Here is a 22,119-nt window from a genome sequence, read left to right as displayed (position 1 = left end):
TTAACTTTAAATTTTTCATTTATAGCCATGTTATTTTGAGCTTTGCTCTTGTAAACAGATCTGTCTGTTATGGGCTGAATTGTATCCCCTCTGAAAGTCATATGTTGAAGTACTAACCCCCAGTACCTCCAAATGTGACCTTATTTGGAAATAGGGTCATTCAGATGTAATTAGTTAAGATGAGGTCATTAAGGTGGGCTCCAATTCAATATGACAGGTGTCCTTATAAAAAGGGGAAATTTGGACACAGACATGTACACAGGGAGAATGCCATGTGAAGATGAAGACACAGATCAGGGTGATGCTTCTACAAGCCAAAGAATGCCAATCACCAGAAGCTAGGCGAAAGGCAAGTAACAGATCCTCTCTCACAGCCCTCAGAGAACAAACCCTGCCGACACCTTGATCTTGGACTTCTAGCCTCCAGAACTCTGAGAGAATAAGTTTCTCTTGTTGAAGCCGCCCAGTATGTGGTACTTTGTTATGGCAGCCCTAGCAATCTAATACACTATCCTAACCAATTAAAGTCTGGAAAGAATAACCTTAGCTTAATCCAGGACAATAGTCTTACCATTCAGATAACAAGAACTAAACTATCTGCGTGCCCACCTGAACTTCTATCATCATCTCTCAGCACAGTTACTGAAGAACAGTTTTGGCCAAATGTCAGTTTATCTGGAATGCCAAACCAAGGGAATCCGGTGGCTGTCCCATGAGAGTGCAACTCTATCACCAGGCGTGTTAGCCACACTCAAATGGTGGTTTATTTTAGCCCCCACATAGAATACTTTCATTCCAGTGGAGCAGCTATCAGCATCTCAGCCAAAGTATATTCCCCATCACTGACTACTCCTGGTACAATGAATACATGAATGAATGAGGTGGAGTTGACTGACACTAACCGAAGGAGTTACATCAGAACTTTCCACTAAGCACTGGCTATATTGTCTAAAGGTAAGGCATCATATGTCCCTGGATTCAAATCCCAGCTCTTCCGTTTACTAGTTGCATGATCTTGGAAAAGTTATGCAATCTTTCTATGCCTCAGTTTTCCCATCTGTAAAATGGGGGAATAGAATAGTTATTTTCCTACAGAGTGGTTATGATTTATTTTATGTGAACTACTTAGAACGGTCCATGCCATGATGTGCTGCAGCTGGTTTGTACTGGCTCACAAGGCTGATAGTGTACAACTTTTCTGGATCTGCAAATCTTCCCATCCCCATATTCAGTGATGTCATATTAGTAGCTTGCAATTAACTGGCCTTGGTGAGAGTATTCACACCATGGAAACTGGCAAATACTATACATCAGGGGCTGGCTTGCCAGCATGCCACTGATTAAAAAGTACGTATTAGAAAGTTCTTTATAAATGTTAATATCTTTATTATTACCCAGTAGGTACTCCTACTCCCTTGTGGGTTTGAGAAGGCATTCTGCTAATTAAATAAATAATTTTGAGTTAAACTAACACTTATGGGATTCCTTTAGCAGTTGATTACCTCAGGGGAATCATTGCATACATTTGTGGTCTACAGAGCTTAATCCTCAATTCACTTGAAACTGATTTTTGGCTCCATGAAAGTAGGAACTATGTCTGCTTTTCTCATTGCTGTAGCCTCCACACCTACTAGCAGAGAAGGCACTCATAAATATTTGTTAAATGAATCAATTAATTAATTAAATTTCAAAGGGCTGTCACATCTATTTCATCTTTTTCTTGGCCATCAATAAGGCAAGATTTATCTCCATTGCATAGGTGAGAAAACTGAAATCCAAAGAAGTGCCTAGTTGGTGATTTGCTTTCTTTCATCACATTATGTCCGTTAGCTCAGCATCTCCCAAAATATGTCCTATAGATTGTGAATTCTTAAGGATGTTTAATAGTTATCATGTGACAGGGGACCCATGGGTAGTAAGTTTCAAACTTATTATGGAGTAAAAACAAAATGTATTGGTTTATTCACTACAGGTTTTATCAGAGCCTTTATTAAGTCAATATGCATTGTGAACCTGGGGCGGGGGTGGTTGGTTAAAATACGATCATTTCCCATATTTGACTGTAGGTTTTTAAAATCATGTATCCAGTGATATTAGTGTGAAACAATCACTAGAGCAGTGCTTCTCAGTAATCTGAATCATCAGGGACCTTGTTAAAATGCAGACTGTGATTCAGTGGGTCCAAGGTGGTACCTGAGATTCTGCATTTCTAACAGGCTCCCAGGGGATGCCCATGCTGCTGGTCCACAGGCCACACTTTTAACAGCAAGGTACTAGAACATGCCAGAATCAAGAGTCATTTGGATTTGCAAATGAAGCAACCGACAAAGGATTAATCTCCAAAATGTACAAGCAGCTCATGTAGCTCAATATCAAAAAAACAACCTAATCCAAAAATGGGTGGAAGACCTAAATAGACATTTCTCCAAAGAAGACATACAGATTGCCAACAAACAAATAAGAAGATGCTCAACATCACTAATCATTAGAGAAATGCAAATCAAAACCACAATGAGTATCACCTCACACCGGTCAGAATGGCCATAATCAAAAAATCTAGAAACAATAAATGCTGGAGAAGGTGTGGAGAAAAGGGAAACCTCCTGCACTATTGGTGGGAATGTAAATTGATACAGCCACTATGGAGAACAGTATGGAGGTTCCTTAAGAAACTAAAAATAGAACTACCATGTGACCCAGCAATCCCACTGCTGGGCATATACCCTGAGAAAAACATAATTCAGAAAGATACATGTACCACAATGTTCATTGCAGCACTATTTACAATAGCCAGGACATGGAAGCAACCTAAATGTCCATCGACAGGTGAATGGATAAAGAAGATGTGGCACATATATACAATGGAATATTACTCAGCCATAAAAAGAAACGAAATTGAGTTATTTGTAATGAGGTGGATGGACGTAGAGTCTGTCATACAGAGTGAAGTAAGTCAGAAAGAGAAAAACAAATACAGTATGCTAATGCATATATATGGAATCTAAAAAAACGGTTCTGATGAACCTAGTGTCAGGGCAGGAATGAAGACGCAGACGTAGAGAACGGACTTGAGGACACAGTGGGTGAAGGGGAAGCTGGGACGAAGTGAGAGAGGAGCATCGACATATATACACTTCCAAATGTAAAATGGATGGCTAGTGCGAAGCAGCTGCAAAAGCACAGGGAGATCAGCTTGATAAATTGTAACGACCTAGAGGGGTGGGATAGGGAGGGTGGGAGGGAGACGCAAGAGGGTGGGGATATGGGGATATATGTATACACATAGCAGATTCACTTTGTTGTACAGCAGAAACTAACACACCATTGTACAGCAATTATACTCCAATAAAGATATATATATATATAAATAAAGAGTCATTTGGCATCTCAGTGAAAGGGTAGAAGACACCCCTGAAGCGTATCCTAGTCACCATGAGAACCACCTGTTGAAACAAGTATCCTACTCAGAGGGGATGAGGGAATATGGGACAAACCCATATGAAGTGCAAGGTTTGGAGGGAGCAGAGGGCAAGACTGAATTTAAGTAGCGTAAGTAGGGCAGGTCTCATTCGGCTAAAGGTCAGGTGGTAAATTAATTGGGGAAGGGACACAGGGAGGGTTTAATACCCTCTCAATTGGCATATGGACTAAAACAGCTTCATTTTTGTCAATAAAAATCACGTAAGAGGGGAAGAAAGCCAGACCCAATAATGGTTCAGATTTAGCTATTATTTTCTGTCTCTATAATTTTTCTCAACTTCCAAGTTCCATGGGTTATGAATTTGTTTAAACTCTTTATTATTAAAAATGGGATTTTAATGTCAGCAATTGGAGGGGGAAAAAGTAGGCTGGGATCAAAAGAGGTTAACCTTGGGTCAGGTAGGGAGGTGACACTAAAAATATAATCAGATACTTAAAGACTTCCTAAAGCCTCCTGTCTCCAAAGACCCATCTTTCTGAGCAGGTCCTGTTCTAGTCTGGGAACCTAATTTTGGCACCTGTGGTACCGCAGCAGCTGCTACTCTCTGCTGTGGTCTAGCAGACTCTTTTCTACTTCTTCCTTGGCAACTATGTTGTAATAACCTTTGTGGGTCACACAATTCATAAACGTAGAGCTGGGATTAGCCTAATGGATTTGTGATAAGATTCTCCCACAAAATTTCTACCAATGATTCATTACTACCAGTTACAGCCTGACACATTTTGATAACTTCCTTGAAACAAAAAGGTTTATAACTCATGACTTCTAATAGATCAAAACCGTTATCAGTGTAAAGCAATATTTTTTTTTCTAATTTTACAATTTTTCCCTTGAGTTCTTTGTGCTAAGTTCATTTTGTCACTCCTGTTGTTTACATTTTTACACTTACCTTTGCTCCTCTTTCTATAATGCTAGTTTAGATAATTCTCTAGTAATTAAATTTCTTAACCCAAATGGAGAGTATTTTTGTCTTTTACTGATGTTTATATTTGTTGTCAGAATTGATAGGTTTTATTTTTTTTTCTCTTGTTTATGATTTTGGATTTTTGTGGGTCTTGATGTTTTCCTTTTTTTATAAAGCTTTTCTTATATTGTTTTGTTTATTTTCCTCCCGTAAACATCTGTGTCCTGTGTCATATACATCCGTGCTATGGTGTTCCTGATCTCTTGGAACATTTGTTGATTAGTGAGAGTTCGTAAGTGTCCCTTGTTCCAGAGTTTGGACTCAGGCATGGTCAGTTAAAAATGAGCTTTAAAACATCATAAAATAACTATGCAGTGCCCAGTAGGACCTTAGGAAACATTCTTTCTTGGTGTTTCAGCCCTGTGTTTTATTGTTCCTGTCTTATCTAGTGAAATTGTCGCACATGTCAAATGTGCTCCTCATTACCTTGAAAAATGAAACAAAAGGTGCTTGTTTTCCATTACCTTATATCCTGAAATAGCCAAAATATATACAGACGGCATCAGAAGAACAGAGAGTTTGCCTCTTTCTGACTTGTTTTTAAAGTGCAGTACAGACAGGCTAAATCCAGCTGGGAATTCTGTGGGTCACAAGTGTCATTAGCTGTGTGGAGTTGAAGCCCCTGTCTGGGGCTGACTCTAGAATATTTACATGGTAAGGTTAAGCTGGAAGTGTATTTTCATTTGTGTTGCCTTAAACCTTCTTCTTTGAAGGTTATGCTAGCTGCTAAATGACTGAATAGCTATTTTGTTATCAGTGATACATTCTTTGTTTAATTCAAAAGCATCTGATACTTCTCCTCTTAATAAAAAGTTTTGTTACACACATAAAATTTTACATATTAACACAAGAGCCCCAATGTAGAGTGGTGATTTGCTGTTTACCCATTTGATCTGTATCATTTGAAACGTACTGTTTAAGTCTGATCTTACATTTCAAAAATTATCTTCAGTAGGAACTCAATATATTCACTTGTGAATGGTTCTTATTAGAATGTCATTTTTCAAAATATGAAGATGTGTGTATATATCCATGTGAGCTTGAATTCTGCAGCCAATTACTTTTTCTGATACTCTGTGGGTATATACATGTAATATTTTTCTATGATAATAGTTTCTTAAAATATTTATTGAAAAGAAAATGTTAACAATAAACAAAAACATTTAAAATTGTACTTATTTTTGCAACTGCCATTCTAAATAGATGGTTTAATCAAAACACCCATACTGACTTTTTCCCCGCTTTTTCCTACTCATCGTTTCCCAGCAGGTAAGGAACTGAATCTTAGGAAACATTTTACCCGAGCAGCAGAGCTGTACCCAACCAGAAAGGCCTTCCCCACGTCTTTTGCTCTAGTTACATACTTTTCAAATTACAAACAACCTTAAAAACTAAAAATAGAACAGAATGTCTCTTTACACAACTCAGTGCTTTTTTGGCCTTATTTTATTCTGTTTCAAAGTGGGTTTTGGTAGTTGTGTACCAATCTTGGGGAAAACCAGAAGCAGCAATTCAGCTTTTCACAGATATTTCTCTTGCTGAATCTCCATATGCAGAGAACATCAATGAAGCCCTGGGTATTATTATTTTTTTTTCTTTTTTTTTAAATTTATTTATTTATTTTTATTGGGGTATAGTTGTTTTACAATGTTGTGTTAGTTTATACTGTACAGCAAAGTGGAGTTCCCTGTGCTCTACAGTAGGTTCTCATTAGTTACCTATTTTATACATATTAGTGTATATATGCCAATCCCAATCTCCCGTTTCATCCCACCCCCCCTTTCCCCTCTTGGTGTCCATACGTTTGTTCTCTACATCTGTGTCTCTATTTCTGCCTTGCAAACCGGGTCATCTATAACATTTTTCTAGATTCCACATATATGTGTGAATATACAATATTTGTTTTTCTAAGCCCTAGGTATTATATTCATAACAAGGAAGTTGCCGCGTTTTGATGTTTCTTATTATAAATGCTAGGACTTAAAATGGCAGTATCAAACATACGTCAAAATACTTTCACAGAATTTAGCTTTTTCTCTCACTGGCTTTTCTTCAGATTAAAAAAAAATACTGCCTTAAAAACTACTTAAATTGAAACTACTTAAAAAACGTAGCGTTTTGAAAAATTAGACCTGTCACGTAGGCAGTACACTTCTACACGTCATGTTATGAAATTAACATATTCCACATTTCCAAGTTCTGTGGGTCGTCATTCACCAGTTTATGGAAACTTTCAAAATCCCTGTTCTTCTGCCATTTTTTTGGCAGTGTCATTTACCAGCTTAGGTCAAATCCATTTCAAAGTGTGCTGTGGCAGCACAGCAATTGCAGGAAGGTAAAATGTGCAAACGGAATGTGTACTGAGTGGTAAGACCACAGTGATTTGGATGAAAAGGGCCCCTTCATTCCTCGAGAACTGAGAAGGAAGGGCAGGGTTGACTACGAGATGCCAGGCAGCGCTCTAACTGCTGCAGAACTGGGTTTCTCCTCATGTGAGTAGAGGGACAATTTGGATTAGCACATTTCCCATCTTATTTAAATCTGCAAGAATACACATTTTTTTAGCAAATTTATATTTTTGAAAGGCTGAGGACCAGCTGTCTCTGCTGGGGTGGAAGAGACTCTGAGTCCCTAGCTGAAGACTGCCGTTGGCTTACTGGTTTCCTTCCTTCACAGGACCTAACCTGTATCTCAGTGGCTGGGGACACCACTCAGCGTCACAGTAAATTTGGGACTTGCAGGTCTATCTGGTTGTAAAAGCTTTTGTGTCTGCCTAAGTTGCTCTGAAAGTAAAGATGTCTGAACTCTTCAGCCCCAGCTCCGGGTTTGTTTCCACTACGGTTTCCTCAGACAACTTCAGCTTCTTCAGAATCAACCCTCTGTCTGCACAGAATGTGGTTCTTGACTTGAGCCTCAGGGTTTTTTGCCTTTACTGAGTCGATTTGTAGGCAGGAAAACAACTGCCTTTGAGCCACTTGATTCCCCCCCACCCCCAAATTTTCCAATTTTTGTTCTAAGTCCCTAAGTGGAGATTAAACTGAGGATCCTGCTTTGCCCCTGGACCACGTCTGCGGCAGGAAGATGAGGAATTTGAGTTCCGGGAACAACTGTGTCTGTGGGGCTATAGGAGAGTTAGTTGTTATTGTCACAGATTCCTGAGCTTCAGTATTGCTTCAAAATTAGATTTTTGCCAGCTTGTTTAGAAGGTGCTAGTGAGACCCTCCCTTCGGGTTTTGCTGGTACTGACATACTGTCCTTCCTGCCCAGGAGCCATAATCACCCCCCCTCCTCCTTCCCTTCTCCATCAATTTTTAAAAACAACTGAACAACAACTGAAGTTACCGCTGAACGTTCTCTTCTGAGAGTTTTCTTCTTCAACACTCATTTTTTCCAACTTTGGTTCTACAGAGGGGATTATATGTCCTCTAAGCTGCTAAGTACTTTTGATTCACTTGAAAGCACCATTTTATACACCTGGTTGTTCTGCGTATCTATTTATCAGAAGCCTAACTACTGTAATGTTGCAATTGCAGCTGAGACCTCTTTACATTAATACCACCTTTACCCTTGCAAGTGACCAATAAATTTCAACAAAGAATGAGCAGAACCACCGTAGATTCTCCTGAGCTAAAGCATCCTCCTGCACGAAATGGGGGTCTCCATCAAGGGAGTCTTCTGTTCCGGCTCAGCAGCCATCTCACCTCTAGAGAGCGCTAGTTTCATTGCTGACTTAGTGGAGTTGCAGCTCAGCTTAAGTCTCCTTTTGCACTCTGAGAACTTGTGGAAATGCTCGAATCCCCTTTTTTGCGGAGCGTACAGTTGGAAATTACAAGGGGTAGACCGCAGCTTCCTGTCTTCCCTCGTCTCCCCTCTGAAACTGCTGTTGTTTGAAGGCATGTTAGTACCAAAGATGTTGGTGGCAGAGACTTCAGACTCAGTTTAGCCCATCAGGAAGCCACACAGTAAAAGGAACTGTGACAATCCCTAGAATCAGAGGCAGATCCTCTGTCAGCTGGCTCTGATTGCTTTTTAGGCATTATTTCCATAAGGTCATCAGGAGGTTTCCCAGCTCCCGATTCCTGCAACTTCCCGTTATTGGTACTCCGCATCTTGCAGCCAAGTAGGTGGCTGGCTTGACACCTGGGATCCTGGGTTACCGGCCCCTCTCTTAGACCTGGCCCGCATGTCCTGCATATACTGGCTAAGGGATTTATTTTTAATTGAGATATAGCTAATTTACAATATTATATTAGTTTCAAGTGTACAACATAGTGATTCAACATTTTTATAGATTATACTCCATGTAAATATGACTATATTTTGCTGTGCTGTGAATATATCTTTGTTGCTTATTTATTTTATATATATTAATAGTTTGTATTTCTGAGTCCCCTACCCCTATCGTGCCCCTCCCCCCTTCCCTCTCCCCACTGGTAACCACTAGTTTGTTCTCTATCAGTCTCGGGTGGTGCAGTACTATAGTATTTACTCTTGAAAAAGATCCACATATAAATGGACCCTTGCAGTTCAAACCTGCGTTGTTCAAGGGTCAACTATATTTTGACAGGTTTAAAAAAAGTCTGTTCCTACTATAGTCAATGATATTTGTTTTGGAAGGATGCAACTTATTTCCAGGCTGCCTTTTAAATCTCAGCACCCTTCAAAAATCAGCCTTTAAAATAAATCTGCAGCCTAAACACATTTAGCAGATAGAAAAAGAGCCTGGAAAATTCTAATATGTACTGATATTTATATCTAGTCTTCAAGTGATACATTTCATTTTCACCATCTTCTTATAAGTCACCATCACTTGAAATAGATTCCAGACTAGTGAAAGGACTATTTAGGTATCCATTGTCTATTTTAGTCACATTAAAAGAAGGAATTTGCGCATTTGGGTTTTTACAACTTATAGAATATCACTTGTGATCTGGTAAGATAGCAAAGTCATAGCAAGCACATGAATTAAATTGTATTTGAGAAATTTTGGAAACAAACTGGGAAAAAAATCTGAAATACGATATAATAGCTGAATTTTTAAGACACTGCATATGTAGTTCTTACATTTCTCAGTTTGGATATAAAGGAAAAAATGCTTTAAATAAAAGGTTGTTCTGCCAGCTCTTTGTAAATGACTTACTCTTCCGTAATGGCTAGTATCTTGAGTGCTAATACTGAGAATATTGCCAATTCTCCATTCCAAGCATTTCACTTGCATTCACTCATTTAATCCTCAGCACAATCTCTGAGGTGTGTGCTCTGAATATCCCCCTTTAACAGCGAGTTTAAGTACGTGTCTTATTCAGGATCACACAGCCAGGAAGCATCCGTAGTTTGACTCGGAAATGCCTCGAGCAGCCTGAATGCTCCGCCTTCCCACTTCTCTTTTCAGGCTGTCCCTGGTGTCCTCCGTCTCCCAACCTTTAAATGCACGTGCCTGTGACTGCTAACATTGCAAATACCCACTCAGTAATCTTTCAGGTATAAAGCCCCTGAGGACAAAATTATCTTTTCTCTGATTTTCATTTGAGACAGTATAGTGTCATGATAAGAATACAGGATCAGAAAGCAGACACTGAGTTCACATCTCAGCAGTGTGTCTTTAAACAAGTTACTGCATCTAGAAGTGTCATGATTTCTTTCATAAAACAAGGATGGTGATGATAACAGTACCTACCACATATGGTTGTTTTGAGAATCAAGTAAGATAATACTTGGAGCAGTGCCTGAAACAGAGAAATATTTTATAAGCCTTTTTTCTTTATTTTATCTATTCCTATCAAAATGTCTACAATGGTTTAAAAATACACAGTGACAGTGATTTTTTTAAAAAATTGAAGTCTAGTTGATTTACGATGTTGTGTTAGTTTCAGGTGTACAGCAAAGTGATTCAGTTTTATGTGTGTGTATACATATATACACACACATATATATTCTTTTTTGGATTCTTTTCCATTATAGGTTATTACAAGATATTGAATACAGTTCCCTGTGCCATGCAGTAGGTCCTTGTTGTTTACCTATTTTATACGTAATAGTGTGCGTATCTGTTAATTCCAAACTCCTAATTTCTCCCTCCCCCACTCCTTTCCCCTTTGGTAACCGTAAGTTTGTTTTCTATGTCTTGTGAGTCTACTTCTGTCTTGTAGATAAGTTCATTTGTATCATTTTTTAAGATTCCACATATAAGTGATATCATATGTAGCTGTCTTTGTCTTTCTGACTTACTTCACTTGGTATGATAATCTCTAGGTCCATCCAACAGTGATTTATTCTAGCAGAGAGTTGGGGCTCTCTCGATGTTTAGTGATTTGAATCTGAGGCAAAAATAAAGATAAGAAAAAGTGCTATAATAGTTAATCAGTTTTCACTAAATGTGAGGTTTCTATTGTAGTTCATACATTTCAGGATTTGTTTGGCTAATGAGATTCAGAAGTTCCTGGGAGCTTCAGCTTGTATCAGGTTGCCAATTAGTAACTTCTGAGTAAATGCCATGATATGAAATTGGTACAGTATGAAGACTGCAGTGTTTTATGACCCCTTTACCTCAGGTAAATCTGTCCTCTTACATTCACTGCAATAGCATTTATTGAAGTAGGCACTCTGCATGCACGATATCGCCCACCCCTTGAACACCACAGGGATATATGTTCTTATCACCATTTTAAGAGATGTGGAAACATCCAGTCATTCAGCCAAGAAGAGTTAGGATCAGTATTAACATTCAAGTTGTCTTATTGCTAAGCACACGTTCTATTGCCCATGCTAACCATAGTTAAAAACCGTAAAACAAGCAAACATATTGAAGCAGTGAAAAAAGGCAGAAAAGTGGTGTTTCAGTGTCTCTTCCACCAGTTAGAGGAAAATCATTCAACTTCTCTGAGACAAGGGTCAACAGAATAGGGACACTCAACTGCTTTTCTGAGGCAGGCTGGACCAGTTTTCTGGCAATATCTTTCAGGCTTACAGTATGCATTATTTTCCCTGATTTTTTAATTATTTGATTTATGTATTTGCATTGAACATCTATTATTATCTATTATGCAAGGCCCTGTGCCAGGAGCTACACACGTTGAAAAAAAAAAAAAAGAAACAGGGTGGAGTTCTTTGGATTGTTTGAGACTATTGATGATGGTGAATCATGGACCTCAAAAGTCTACCCCCTAGTGGGAGAGGAAGTCTTGGTCAGCATAGCAGGCAGAAGTGGCGAAGGAGAAATGCAGAGGCTGCAGTTCGGAGGGGGCAGGGAGTGTCACCTTTGCAAATTAGGAAAGACTCCAGGGTGGAGGTGCCATTTAAACTGAGCATGAAAAGAGTTGGAGAGAGGATGTTGTGGGTGGGAGAGAGAAAGTAAGAGGTATGGAGATGGGAAACCATGAAGTGTTTTGATGGAATAGTGATCTTTTGATTTGGATCAAGTGTGGAATACTGGAAGACAAAACTAAATTAGATTGAGGTGATAGGTTAATAGATTAGGTTGCTTATGAAGGAAAAGGAAAGTCTCTAAAGCTTTTTAGCATGGATATAAAGGCTTAGAGCTGTACTTTAGGAAGATTAACCAACATAGTATATTAGTTTCATGTCTAGGAGCGTGAGAGAATGGTGGTACCATTGACAGAAAACTGGAAACCAGGAGGAACTGGTTTACTGTCCCCCATTCATATTTATATGTATTTAATTTAAAGAACTATGGAAATACAGAACTGGACTTTGGGAGAAGGGGCAGAAGATACATCAATTTGTCAGATACAGACCTAAGTGAAGTTGTGCTATGGTGATTGCAAAGGAGTGTGTGAGGGAAGAGAATCAAGGACAGACCTCAGGGGTGTAAACATCTAGTTAGCAGGCAGGAGAGAGAAGCCAGTAAGAGGAGAAGCAGAGGACAAGTGGTCAGAAAAATAATGGAAGAGGCAGGAGAATGCAGTGTTTGGGGGTCAAAAGAGGAGAGAATTTTGGAAAGTAAAGGATACTCATTAAATTGTAAACCTTTTAAGAGCAAGTGCGATAACATATTTATTTCAATATCTCCCACAACGGGTGTGGTACAGTGTGTCACACATTGGTGTTCAATAAACGTTGAATGAAGATGTGTATTGCTCAAGCTACACAAAATTTGAGAAGTGTGAAGACTGTGAAAGGACCATTTGTTTTCATGATCGGGACATCCCTGGTTATTGCGCCTGTATTGTGAACTTCCAGTCTCTCTTTTTTTAGGAAAACAAAGGCCAAAAGCTCTTCGTTTTCGTATCAAAGATTAATGCACATACAACATAGCTTCTAGGCCATCGGTTCTGTTGGACCACGGATGTAAAAATGTCTGGTTTTTTCATATTACATATTGTCACTCAGCACTCTGCCTGAGTGAGTGTGTTTGAGGATGTGTGACAGCGGGAGGGGAGGCCACCGACGGGTCCATCTTTGGAGCAGACAAGAGTCCAATGCGCAGGTGCACACAGTGACAGGGAGCAGCCATCAGAGGTTCTTACTAACTGGACAGGGGACACCTCAGTTGTACCCTGCAGACATGACGTTCAGTGGAAAGAAGTAAGAAAGAGAACAAGAGCCATAGCATAGCAGCACACACACCTATGTAAATAAAAACATACCCAAACAACACGGTTCAACAAAACACAAAAATACATCCATGGCCAAAGACATTCCTTAGACAGGGTGCTTCCTGGGGGTAATAACATGAGACTTGGGGTGAAGAGGAAAATAAAACAGGAGAGGGACCTTGGAAAGATCCATAATGAGGCATTTAATTGATTCACACGTTGTACTGGACATCAAAAGAAAAAGGACATATATGATGGAAGCATTTTTGCAAATCTCAAAAATAAATGTAATAAAACGCTCACATGATAATCACTGGGGTGACTGTATCGATTTTACATTTATTACCATCATCGGCAAACAAAAAATACAGAAAAAACAGACGCTACATATAGTGAAATTCATGCATAAGGTCTATTCATTTGGGCCTCATCTCAAAGTGACATCAGGTGTGTCAGGAGCAGCAGGAAGGTGGGGGGATTTATTCTGGTGGGAACAGAGCACACAGGGTTCCACCCACAGAGTCGTCCAACACAAAATATACCAAGTGGTAGGACCTAATACGATACTTCATTGTCTAATGCATTTCCCTACTGTATAATTATTAAGCAAGAATCCAGTATTGACATTTGTATTCTAGCTTAATAGTTACATGTATTCCTCCTTATCATTACAAATGTGTGTTCTAGCAAATTAGTTTTCTACCCATTCAAATAATGTGAGGTAAAGTCCAACCTGAACTTATTAGCAAGGATATTCCCTGTACGTAGTGACTGGTAAAAAATATGAAGAGAGATAGAAAAAGAGAGTCTACCTTTCCTATAGAATACAGGAACCATGATTTCACATATAGTGGAATCCGAATCATATTTCTGCTTTTTCCTCACTCTTGCCAAACTGGAATTTAGACTCAGTAAGTCACGTAACCCCCCGCCCCCCGTCGGAAACCCCGTTGCAGGCTGGGATAACTAATGCTAAGGGCTGTGTGGTTTTGCCTTTACTGCTCTCCGTACAGAATTCCATTTGCTATTCCTTTGTTCTAACTGCTGTTTCTTAAACCTGTCTTGAAAAGAACTGTGGTAATCTTCATCCTCTGTCTCAGAGATGATTTCCATCTTCTGAGTGATGAGTTTAATAAGCTCATGCTGTTTTTCCAGAAGAGAACTGAGATCCTTCAGCCTAAAAGGACATACATTTCATGAGTTTCTTTTCAATCATCCTTTCAGCCCTCGAGTGCGGGAAGGCCTGTGTACTCAGGTGTTCTAGAGCGGACTAACTGTGCCCAGGTTGGAGCCTCCTGGTAATCATAATCCTAAGAAATACATACTTTTAAAGTTTAAGTGATTTTCCCAAGCTTACACTGTTCATTCATGGCTAGTTAATCTTTGTTCCCATTTTAAAGAGTAAAACACTGTTGCACAGAAAAGTTCAGCAGCTTGCCCAGGGTCATACAGTTAGTAAACAGTTGAGTAGGTCTTTGAATGCAGGCAAATGAACCCTAAAGCCCTCAGGCTTGACCACTGTACACTACATAGCTTCTCCAGGGATCCTCAAAGCTTCCAGAGTTTTGATGTAAGAATTCAGACGGCTGATGAAGAATGCAGTTTAGGATACTGATTGGCAAACTGATTTGTCAATAGCAGCAAATCAGTTATTGGGTCTAAAAAAAAGTCTCAAGATTCTCAATATACTAGCCACATCAGTCAATTAAAGCCTGACAATATAGATAAATAAACACAAATATACAATATAAACTTATACTATGCATCATTGTTAAGAGTTTTAAATTTTTCAAATACAGATGAAAGGAAGCATACATACCGGTACTTTTGCTTCATTATTTCTGTTTCTAAAGATGTATCAACATTTGGTATTTCTTGTCTCACTTCTTGGGTGCAAAAGAAATAATGAAATACACCACGCTATGGGATAAAAGATTAATAGTTACGCAGGTAGAACTCAGTTCAGGAACTACTTCTTGAACGTGTGCCATGATTCAGCTACTGAGGCCGGCGTGCTAGCACAAATATTCAGACACAGCCATGACCCTCAAGGAGCTCACAGTCTCTTAATAGAAATAGACAAATGCAAAGAGCTATAAAATGAAGTCATATATGTTATACTAGAGGAAAGTACAAGACGTATAAATAATATAGGGGAGTAAACTGGAATGGGGGGTTGTTTAGGAAAAGGTGTAACAGAACCATTTTATATTTTCTCATGAAAAACGTCCATCATGAGTGGTGGTATTCCACACAGGATTAGTTGTTAGTTCTCTAAAACTGCTCTGCACCATTATCCAACACAACTGGGGACATTTCTGAAATGCAATTTCAATATATTTTTTTAAATTTAGTGTCTTTTAAACCATCAGCGGACTGGCGAGGGTCAAGGGCAGCTGTGAAATGACTGGGAATGAGGAAGTTCCAGCCATCCAGGCAAGAGAAGATAGCCACTTGCACAGGCCACCTGGTAAGTCAAATGGACCAAACATGGGACTGCCTGGGTGTGAGGGGGGAGAAAAGGGAAAGGAGACGACAAGGACGACGTCTTGCCCAGGCAGATGAATGGAGGTGACCGTCAATGAAATAAGACAGTCTGGAGAAGGACGGCGCTGTTTCCCTCTCCCCCTGTAGGGGATGTTGGGAGGAAGTGAAACAGGAGGGGCGGAGCTCATGAGTGTGTTTTGCATGAGTATGTTTTGAACACGTGGAATCTGAGGTACATTGAAGACGTACCAGGGAAGATGTCAAGTAGACAGTTGGATACAGGGGCCTGAAACTCAAGGAGCTCTAGGCAGGAGAATCAACTGCTGAGCTTTCTGTGTTTCAGTAGTGACTGCAACGGTGGGTACGAGTGAAATCAAATAGGGAAATAGTTTAGAGTAGAAGAAAGCCTAGGTTCATACTGAGATCGACTTTATCATTTTATGACTACACAATGGAAAATTAACCTATGAAGAACTCAGAAAGAATTAGCATCCAGTACTTTCAGCTCTTAGTATACTCCCTTTTCCATTATAACGCAATGACCTTGCTTAGTCTTTGACAGTTTGTATGTTCTCTATAATGTACACTCTCCTTGTATGTGTATATACGTACCTGTGTATACGTACATGTGTGTTCTAGATACATACACATCTGCACACATATGTCAGGGACATGTGACTAGGAAACACAAGTGAAGTATACCTACACTGTAAGAAAAGATCCCTAAGGGTATGGCTGGCCCACCCCCCCATCTGCTCTCACACTGGTGTGGTACATATTTAACACAGAGGCTGTGGACGAGCCACTTGGAAGACAGGACTACATGTCTCCTCCCCATTGATCATTACCAGGCACCCTTGGGGATAACACGATGAATGAATGTTAAGCTCCATCACATTATTTATGTCGATCTTTGTCACATGTACTTACTAACAGCCCTTCACCATATCTGGGTCTGTTGGGATACACGACGGTGGATTTCTGATCGACTTTGTGTAGGAACCAGAGCGGCAGCTTCTTTTCCAGGCTGGTATGAAGTTCCACCTAAAGTGCATTGGGGATTTATTGAAAGGAATCACTGATAAGCACCTGGAACCCGTACACGGCAGGGAAGCAGTCGTTGGCACAGTGCACTGGAGACTGAATCCCGTGTCCTGGCCTGGGCACAGGCAGCCGGGCTGGCCCAGTTTCCTTCACCCTGAGCTCGAGCTCGCTGTCACCTGCCCCCACCTCTCACTTCATCCACCGACAAGACAGGGGCAGCCGTCTGCCATCGGGGGACAGCTGTTTAAAGAAGGGATTCCATTTAAGTCGCAGACGTTTACTGTTCAGGGACCGTGACCAACACTGGGCATGTCAAGAAGAAGAAGACTGAAGCCACACTCTCGGGGCGCCACACTCCACAACGTGCACAACCGCGAGGTGTGGGTGGTACGATGTGCACCTACGACAGGGCAGAGGGGGGAGTGCTGAAGTGGAGGGATACAGAGGTCAGCAAGGAAAGAAGGAGAGTCTAAGCACATCCAAGAGGACCTGATAAACCCTTCACGCTGTGCTATCAGGTGCCAAACGGTTTATCCATGACACACCTTGAGGATAATTTCTGGTTTCAGAGATACAAACTTTTGTTTAATGTTTTCACCTTGACTTATTATTGAATTTAATTCTCATATTTTCCACTTTTCTTTTTGTTTGCATTTGCCAAATTTATCTTTGATTCTCTTCTTAGAGCCCTTTGTGTCCGTTGTTTAGCTACGTTTAATATAATGACCGTATAAGTGAGATTTTTCTTTCTAAGACCATAGGCTTTTTTAATATATGGGCATCTAAGTGGTTGATATTCCTAAATGGTGTGATGGTAAGAACTGTCCTGACCACACTGTATAAAACTGCAGCCCCCCTCCCACATAGCACACTCCCTAACTTGCTTCCCTGGTATTTTTATAGCACTATCGCCACTTAACATACTTTATGTTAGTTCCAGTTTCAAGAAAAGCTATATTTTCTTATATCTTATTAACAATTCCAATTAGATGTTTTGAGTAATGTAATTTTCAGGGATTCCTCTTCCCCTGGGTCTTCAGGGCAATATTCCTTCCCCTTGCCATACACATTTTCAGAGGTCACATGCACTTACTCCAGCTCGACTGAGAAGGATTTATTCAACCCTCGTGTTTGCCGACAGATAAAGCACATGGTGTGTCTTAACCTTGTTCGTTCTCTACACAGGAGCTGCCAGACTACCTCTCTCAAATACGGTCCTAGCGAGGATGGCAGGCAGAGCCCAAAGTCTAATCGTGGTGGGTCCAGTGGGACGCGCCCAGCATAACTCCTCTGGAAGGGAGCATCTTCACCTCTACTACCTGGTGGGTCTTCCATGTTGAGGGGTAAGAAGCACTCCCTGGGTTTCCTTTCGTAACATGCAGCATGTATGTAAATGTTTGTGGATGTCTACGGCTGCCAGCCTGCTCTGGGAAATGGGGAAACTAGTGTTAAAAACTAACCAAACAGCTCCAAGCCCCTCAAGATACTCACAACTCCTGTACTTGAGGAACTGACACTTCACTTCGTGAATGCATCTCCCAGCAGCACTGTCTCAGGGACCTTTCTGGCCTCACTTGTGTTTGAGATGATTTTGTGGGAAGACTAAATATCCCTGTAGGAAATGCATTGCTGCCCATCCTCTTTTGCCACCGGTTCTGATGTGGGCTCAAACTTCGGTTGTTAAGTCTGATGTAGAGAGTTGTACATGGATAGAGAGTTGCTTAAAAAACAACTCAGGGAAGAAAGGAGAATGGCTTCCTGGTTTTCTAGTCAATACTATTATTGACCCAAAACAAGAAACAGATAACATGGGGGTACTTGCTTTGCCTGCTTCCCTTGGCGGTCTCTGCGCTGTTTGGTTTCGGGGAGCATTATCAAATCTCATACGGGACGGTGCTTTCCAAATCAACGGCACTGACGCTGCACTTTCGCATGCTTCCTCCAGGCAGTTTGTCTAGTGCCCTTGCTCATATTTATTTCCCCTGGTATTTTCAGGAGTCATCAGTTATGAAATGCTGCTGACATGCCAGCCGAGAGCTTAAACATCCCTTCTCCTCTCCTGTCCGCCTACCTGGAGTCCTGCACTCCATCTTTGTTATGGCGATAGCCAGTCCGTAGCTCTTTCTTCCTGCAGTCTTTCCCCACTAAACCAAGAGAGTAACAGGTCCTCTTAAATGCCACTTTCATTCTGTTCCCATTCTTTGGAAGGGCTGATAATAACTTTCTAGTCACTGACAAAATAACTTGAAGCACTTCATCATTTACTGCCCTTTCTTTCCAAGCTAAGGTTCTTCTTTGTTTGCTGTTTTTGAGTAAAGCCCTCTATCATCTGGAGCAGCCTTATCCCCCTCTAAGGAGCCATCCCTCCAAGCCAGGAGGCCCCATCACACCTCCTTAGCCATTTCCCCTGTTTTGCCTTCGGCTCTTTGCTCCTGCTGGGTGCCCCCTTTCTGGACCGGCCTCGCAGCCCTTCTAAATCCCACCATCTTTCAATGCCCAACTCACATCCCAATTCTTCCACGCAGCATTTCCTTAGTTATTTCTACACTGATTTTCTGTACCTGACATTCTAACCATTTAATTCATGTTCTTTAATGTTCCAAGCTCTCTGCATGATATACAGCTTAGTCACAGAGTTTAGAGTTTAAGGATGGTTCTAAGTTGACTTTGATATTTTATACTCTGAATGTTTAGTTGGTGTGCTGATTAGATTGTTTTGCTTATTAAAGTCAAAGATCACATCCCTTTAATTCCTCTGGGTTCTCATGCTAAGTTGCACTGTGCTTTGTACATCCCATGTACTGGAGCAATTTTTTAAGATAAATATTTGCTAACATATAGCTGAATAAGTAACAGAAGAGAGCAGTGTGACCAAGAAAAGTGAAGAGTGAGGAGAAAGTTATATCTTAGCATGAATTTTTTTTCCTTTTGAACTGGCTTAAGTTCCTAAATGTATATATTCAACTGGTCGTCAGATATTTCTGAAACATCAAATATTCCCAATCAGATTTGAAACTGAAAGGCAATGCAATAAGAGCACAGAAATAGCTTTCTGTCCTGTAACAGGAAACTACCTCACAAGATTCAGTAGCCAAGGATCCATCCAGGAACCTTGACTCTAGGGAATTTTACATCAAATTGTCTAGAAAGACGATTTCTAGGGAACAAAATCTCATGTATGCAGTTAACACTTCAATATACCACACGCTGGGAGGACCCTGTAATTCTGTGCCCAGAATATCAAGCGCTCCTTTGAACAGTCTGGCTGTCAGGAGACAGAGTGCTTCACACCTGTGATGTTCTTGGTCCGGCCTCTAACTACCTGGTTGGCCACATGCTGACATAAAAAGAGGCTCAGGCTATTTCCCAATTTCTCTGCCGAGACTGCTGTGGGAAATCTTCATGACGGTTGATTCTCTGACCCCAGCAGGGACATCAGAGAACATGCATGACCTGCACAGTGCGGTGCTTCTCAGGACTAAGACAGCACCCGTATTCAATAACTGTGTTCTCAGAAACCAGCAGTGATACATTTGAATAATTAGGGTGGTGCTAATTTCAGCAAGTGATAATTAAATATAACACCTACCTGCATGGCAATCCTCTTCAACAATGCATGCTTCTGGACCTCAGCAATGTCACCAACTGCCAAACCAATCTGAAGGACAACACGGCAGTGAATCACTCTTGGTTTAATGGCTCACCTCAAAATACACTTGTGGTCTCTCTGGCTACAGTCTGGGAGTGGGCATGACGTTCACCAGCAGTGGCCTCAAAACACTGTGCTTACACACCTTACAGAAAACTGTGGTCACATCAGTGGGTCCAGTAATCCTAGGTATTATCATGAAAAGGGAAGGCACACAAATTAATCTGCACTTCATCTTATCTTAAAATAAAATGAAGTTATTTGTGGAGAGGACAGGGGTGATGTGATATCAACTAGGATTGGTGTAGCCATGAAACATGGTTGCAAACTCCAGGAATTTAGCACCCAAGGTAAACAAGAGTGACTTGACAACATGGAAAAGCTAACACATTAACCTGAGGGAATGGAAGGAATGTATATCTTCCATTTGTTTGGGAGGAACAGGTACCCTTTCAGGGTGGGTGAAGCTCTGGTAAAGTCTCCCTCTAGAAATCCATGGCTAGGTAGAATTAGGTGGAGGCAAGCTGGAGGCAAGGTCAGCTCAGTTCTACTGAATCCGAATTAAATCAGCTACGTTCACTCATTCTCTCATCGCTTGTTAGCAACTTAGTACCTGTCTATGCTGAACCAGCCTCCTGCATGCTGCAGTTGGAGAGCAAAAGCCAGTCTCTGCTCAAGGAGCTCAAAGTCAAGTCAACTCCACGAGAGAAGGGCTCTGTCTGCCCAGGTCACCACCGTCTGCCCTGTGTTTAGAACAGTGCAGGGCACATGGTAGGTACACAAAGTCACCGCTGAATCAATGACCAGTGAAAGAGTATATTCTAGGGCATGCACACTAGCACTGAGAACCATTTAGATAGTCAGCAAGTAGGTTTTATTTGGCAGGATAACGGTTGTTTTAAATTTTTAATTCGCAAGCCTTTAGATGGGCATTCTCTCTAGTTTATATCGGCCCCCATCAGAACCAGCTGTCTCATAACTGCTGCTTCACACATTTAAGATACTTGCCTGGGCTCAGAGGATATCTGAGCTCATGAGTCAGTTATTAATGTTGAATCGTAGTTAACATTTACTAGATGCTTTTCATGTGCCAAGCGCTGTTCTAGGTGCTTTGTTTCAGCTCATTTCATCCTCACAACAACCTCGGAAGTAGGTTTTATTGCTATCTTTCTCTGATTTGTGTCCTCAAAACTATGAAAACACAAGGAAGGGGCACTCGATTCAGACTAAGGGTGCTGGAGGGCGGAGGGAGTTGGTTAAGAAAGTCTGCCCAGGGGAGATGATGTTTGAGCTGAGTGGTGAGAGCTTAGAGTTAACCCAAGGTGGGCGGGCTCTCCAGGGAAATGGACAGCCCATCCGGACCCCGGGAGGCAGGAAGGAAAGCCTTGCACCCTCAGTGAATGTGCAACGTCTGGGTAAATCCTGCTCAAAGCGGGGAGAGTTGGGTAAGATCTGGGTAAGATCCAGATTACGAGAACCTGTGCATGCTATGATAATGGGTTTAGACTGGATTGAAGTTTTTGGAGAATCATAGAAAAAATTCTTGTAAGAGACACTGATGAACCCAGCTTTTCATTATGAGAACATCACTCTGGCGACAATTTGCAGGAAGGAACAGACAGAGAAGTGAGAGGAGATAGAAAGAATCTTCCGTCCTGCAGCAACTCGGATGAGGAGCCAGGAGGGTGCAGGCCCATAAAAGTAGGTGTGAGAGGCAACTTTTATTGAAAGAACTGAGGAAAGGGGGCGGGGGTGGGATGATTTAGAACATCTTCCAGTGATTTGAGTCAGAAGACTGGGAGTTGCTACTGAGAGGCAGTAGCAGAGTTTGAAGGAAGAACAGTCAGTCTCAGCTCTGCTGGGTTGGATTTTCCTCTGGGAGATACAGGTAGAGCTGCTCCACGGATGCTGGGTTTAGTGGCTTGAGTTTGGCACCAAC

At 41.0% G+C, this 22,119-nt stretch overlaps 1 protein-coding gene across 1 annotated transcript in view; it reads right to left on the bottom strand.

The window, feature by feature from the left end:
- Positions 1 to 13,972: 13,972 nt before the first annotated feature.
- TRPA1 (transient receptor potential cation channel subfamily A member 1) overlaps positions 13,973 to 22,119 on the bottom strand; it is a 58,534-nt gene continuing 50,387 nt past the window's right edge. The window contains exons 25-28 of the mRNA XM_059901727.1: positions 20,121 to 20,189; positions 16,418 to 16,531; positions 14,820 to 14,920; positions 13,973 to 14,177 (exon numbers count right to left, since the gene is read on the bottom strand). Coding sequence (XP_059757710.1) covers positions 13,973 to 14,177; positions 14,820 to 14,920; positions 16,418 to 16,531; positions 20,121 to 20,189 — 489 coding nt within the window. The remainder of the gene's footprint in view (positions 14,178 to 14,819; positions 14,921 to 16,417; positions 16,532 to 20,120; positions 20,190 to 22,119) is intronic.

The sequence above is a fragment of the Balaenoptera ricei genome, chromosome 17 (assembly GCF_028023285.1).
Source record: "Balaenoptera ricei isolate mBalRic1 chromosome 17, mBalRic1.hap2, whole genome shotgun sequence".
Lineage (NCBI taxonomy): Eukaryota > Metazoa > Chordata > Mammalia > Artiodactyla > Balaenopteridae > Balaenoptera > Balaenoptera ricei.
Note: the sequence above shows the minus strand (reverse complement) of the source record. Positions and strands in the feature narration are given on the sequence as shown.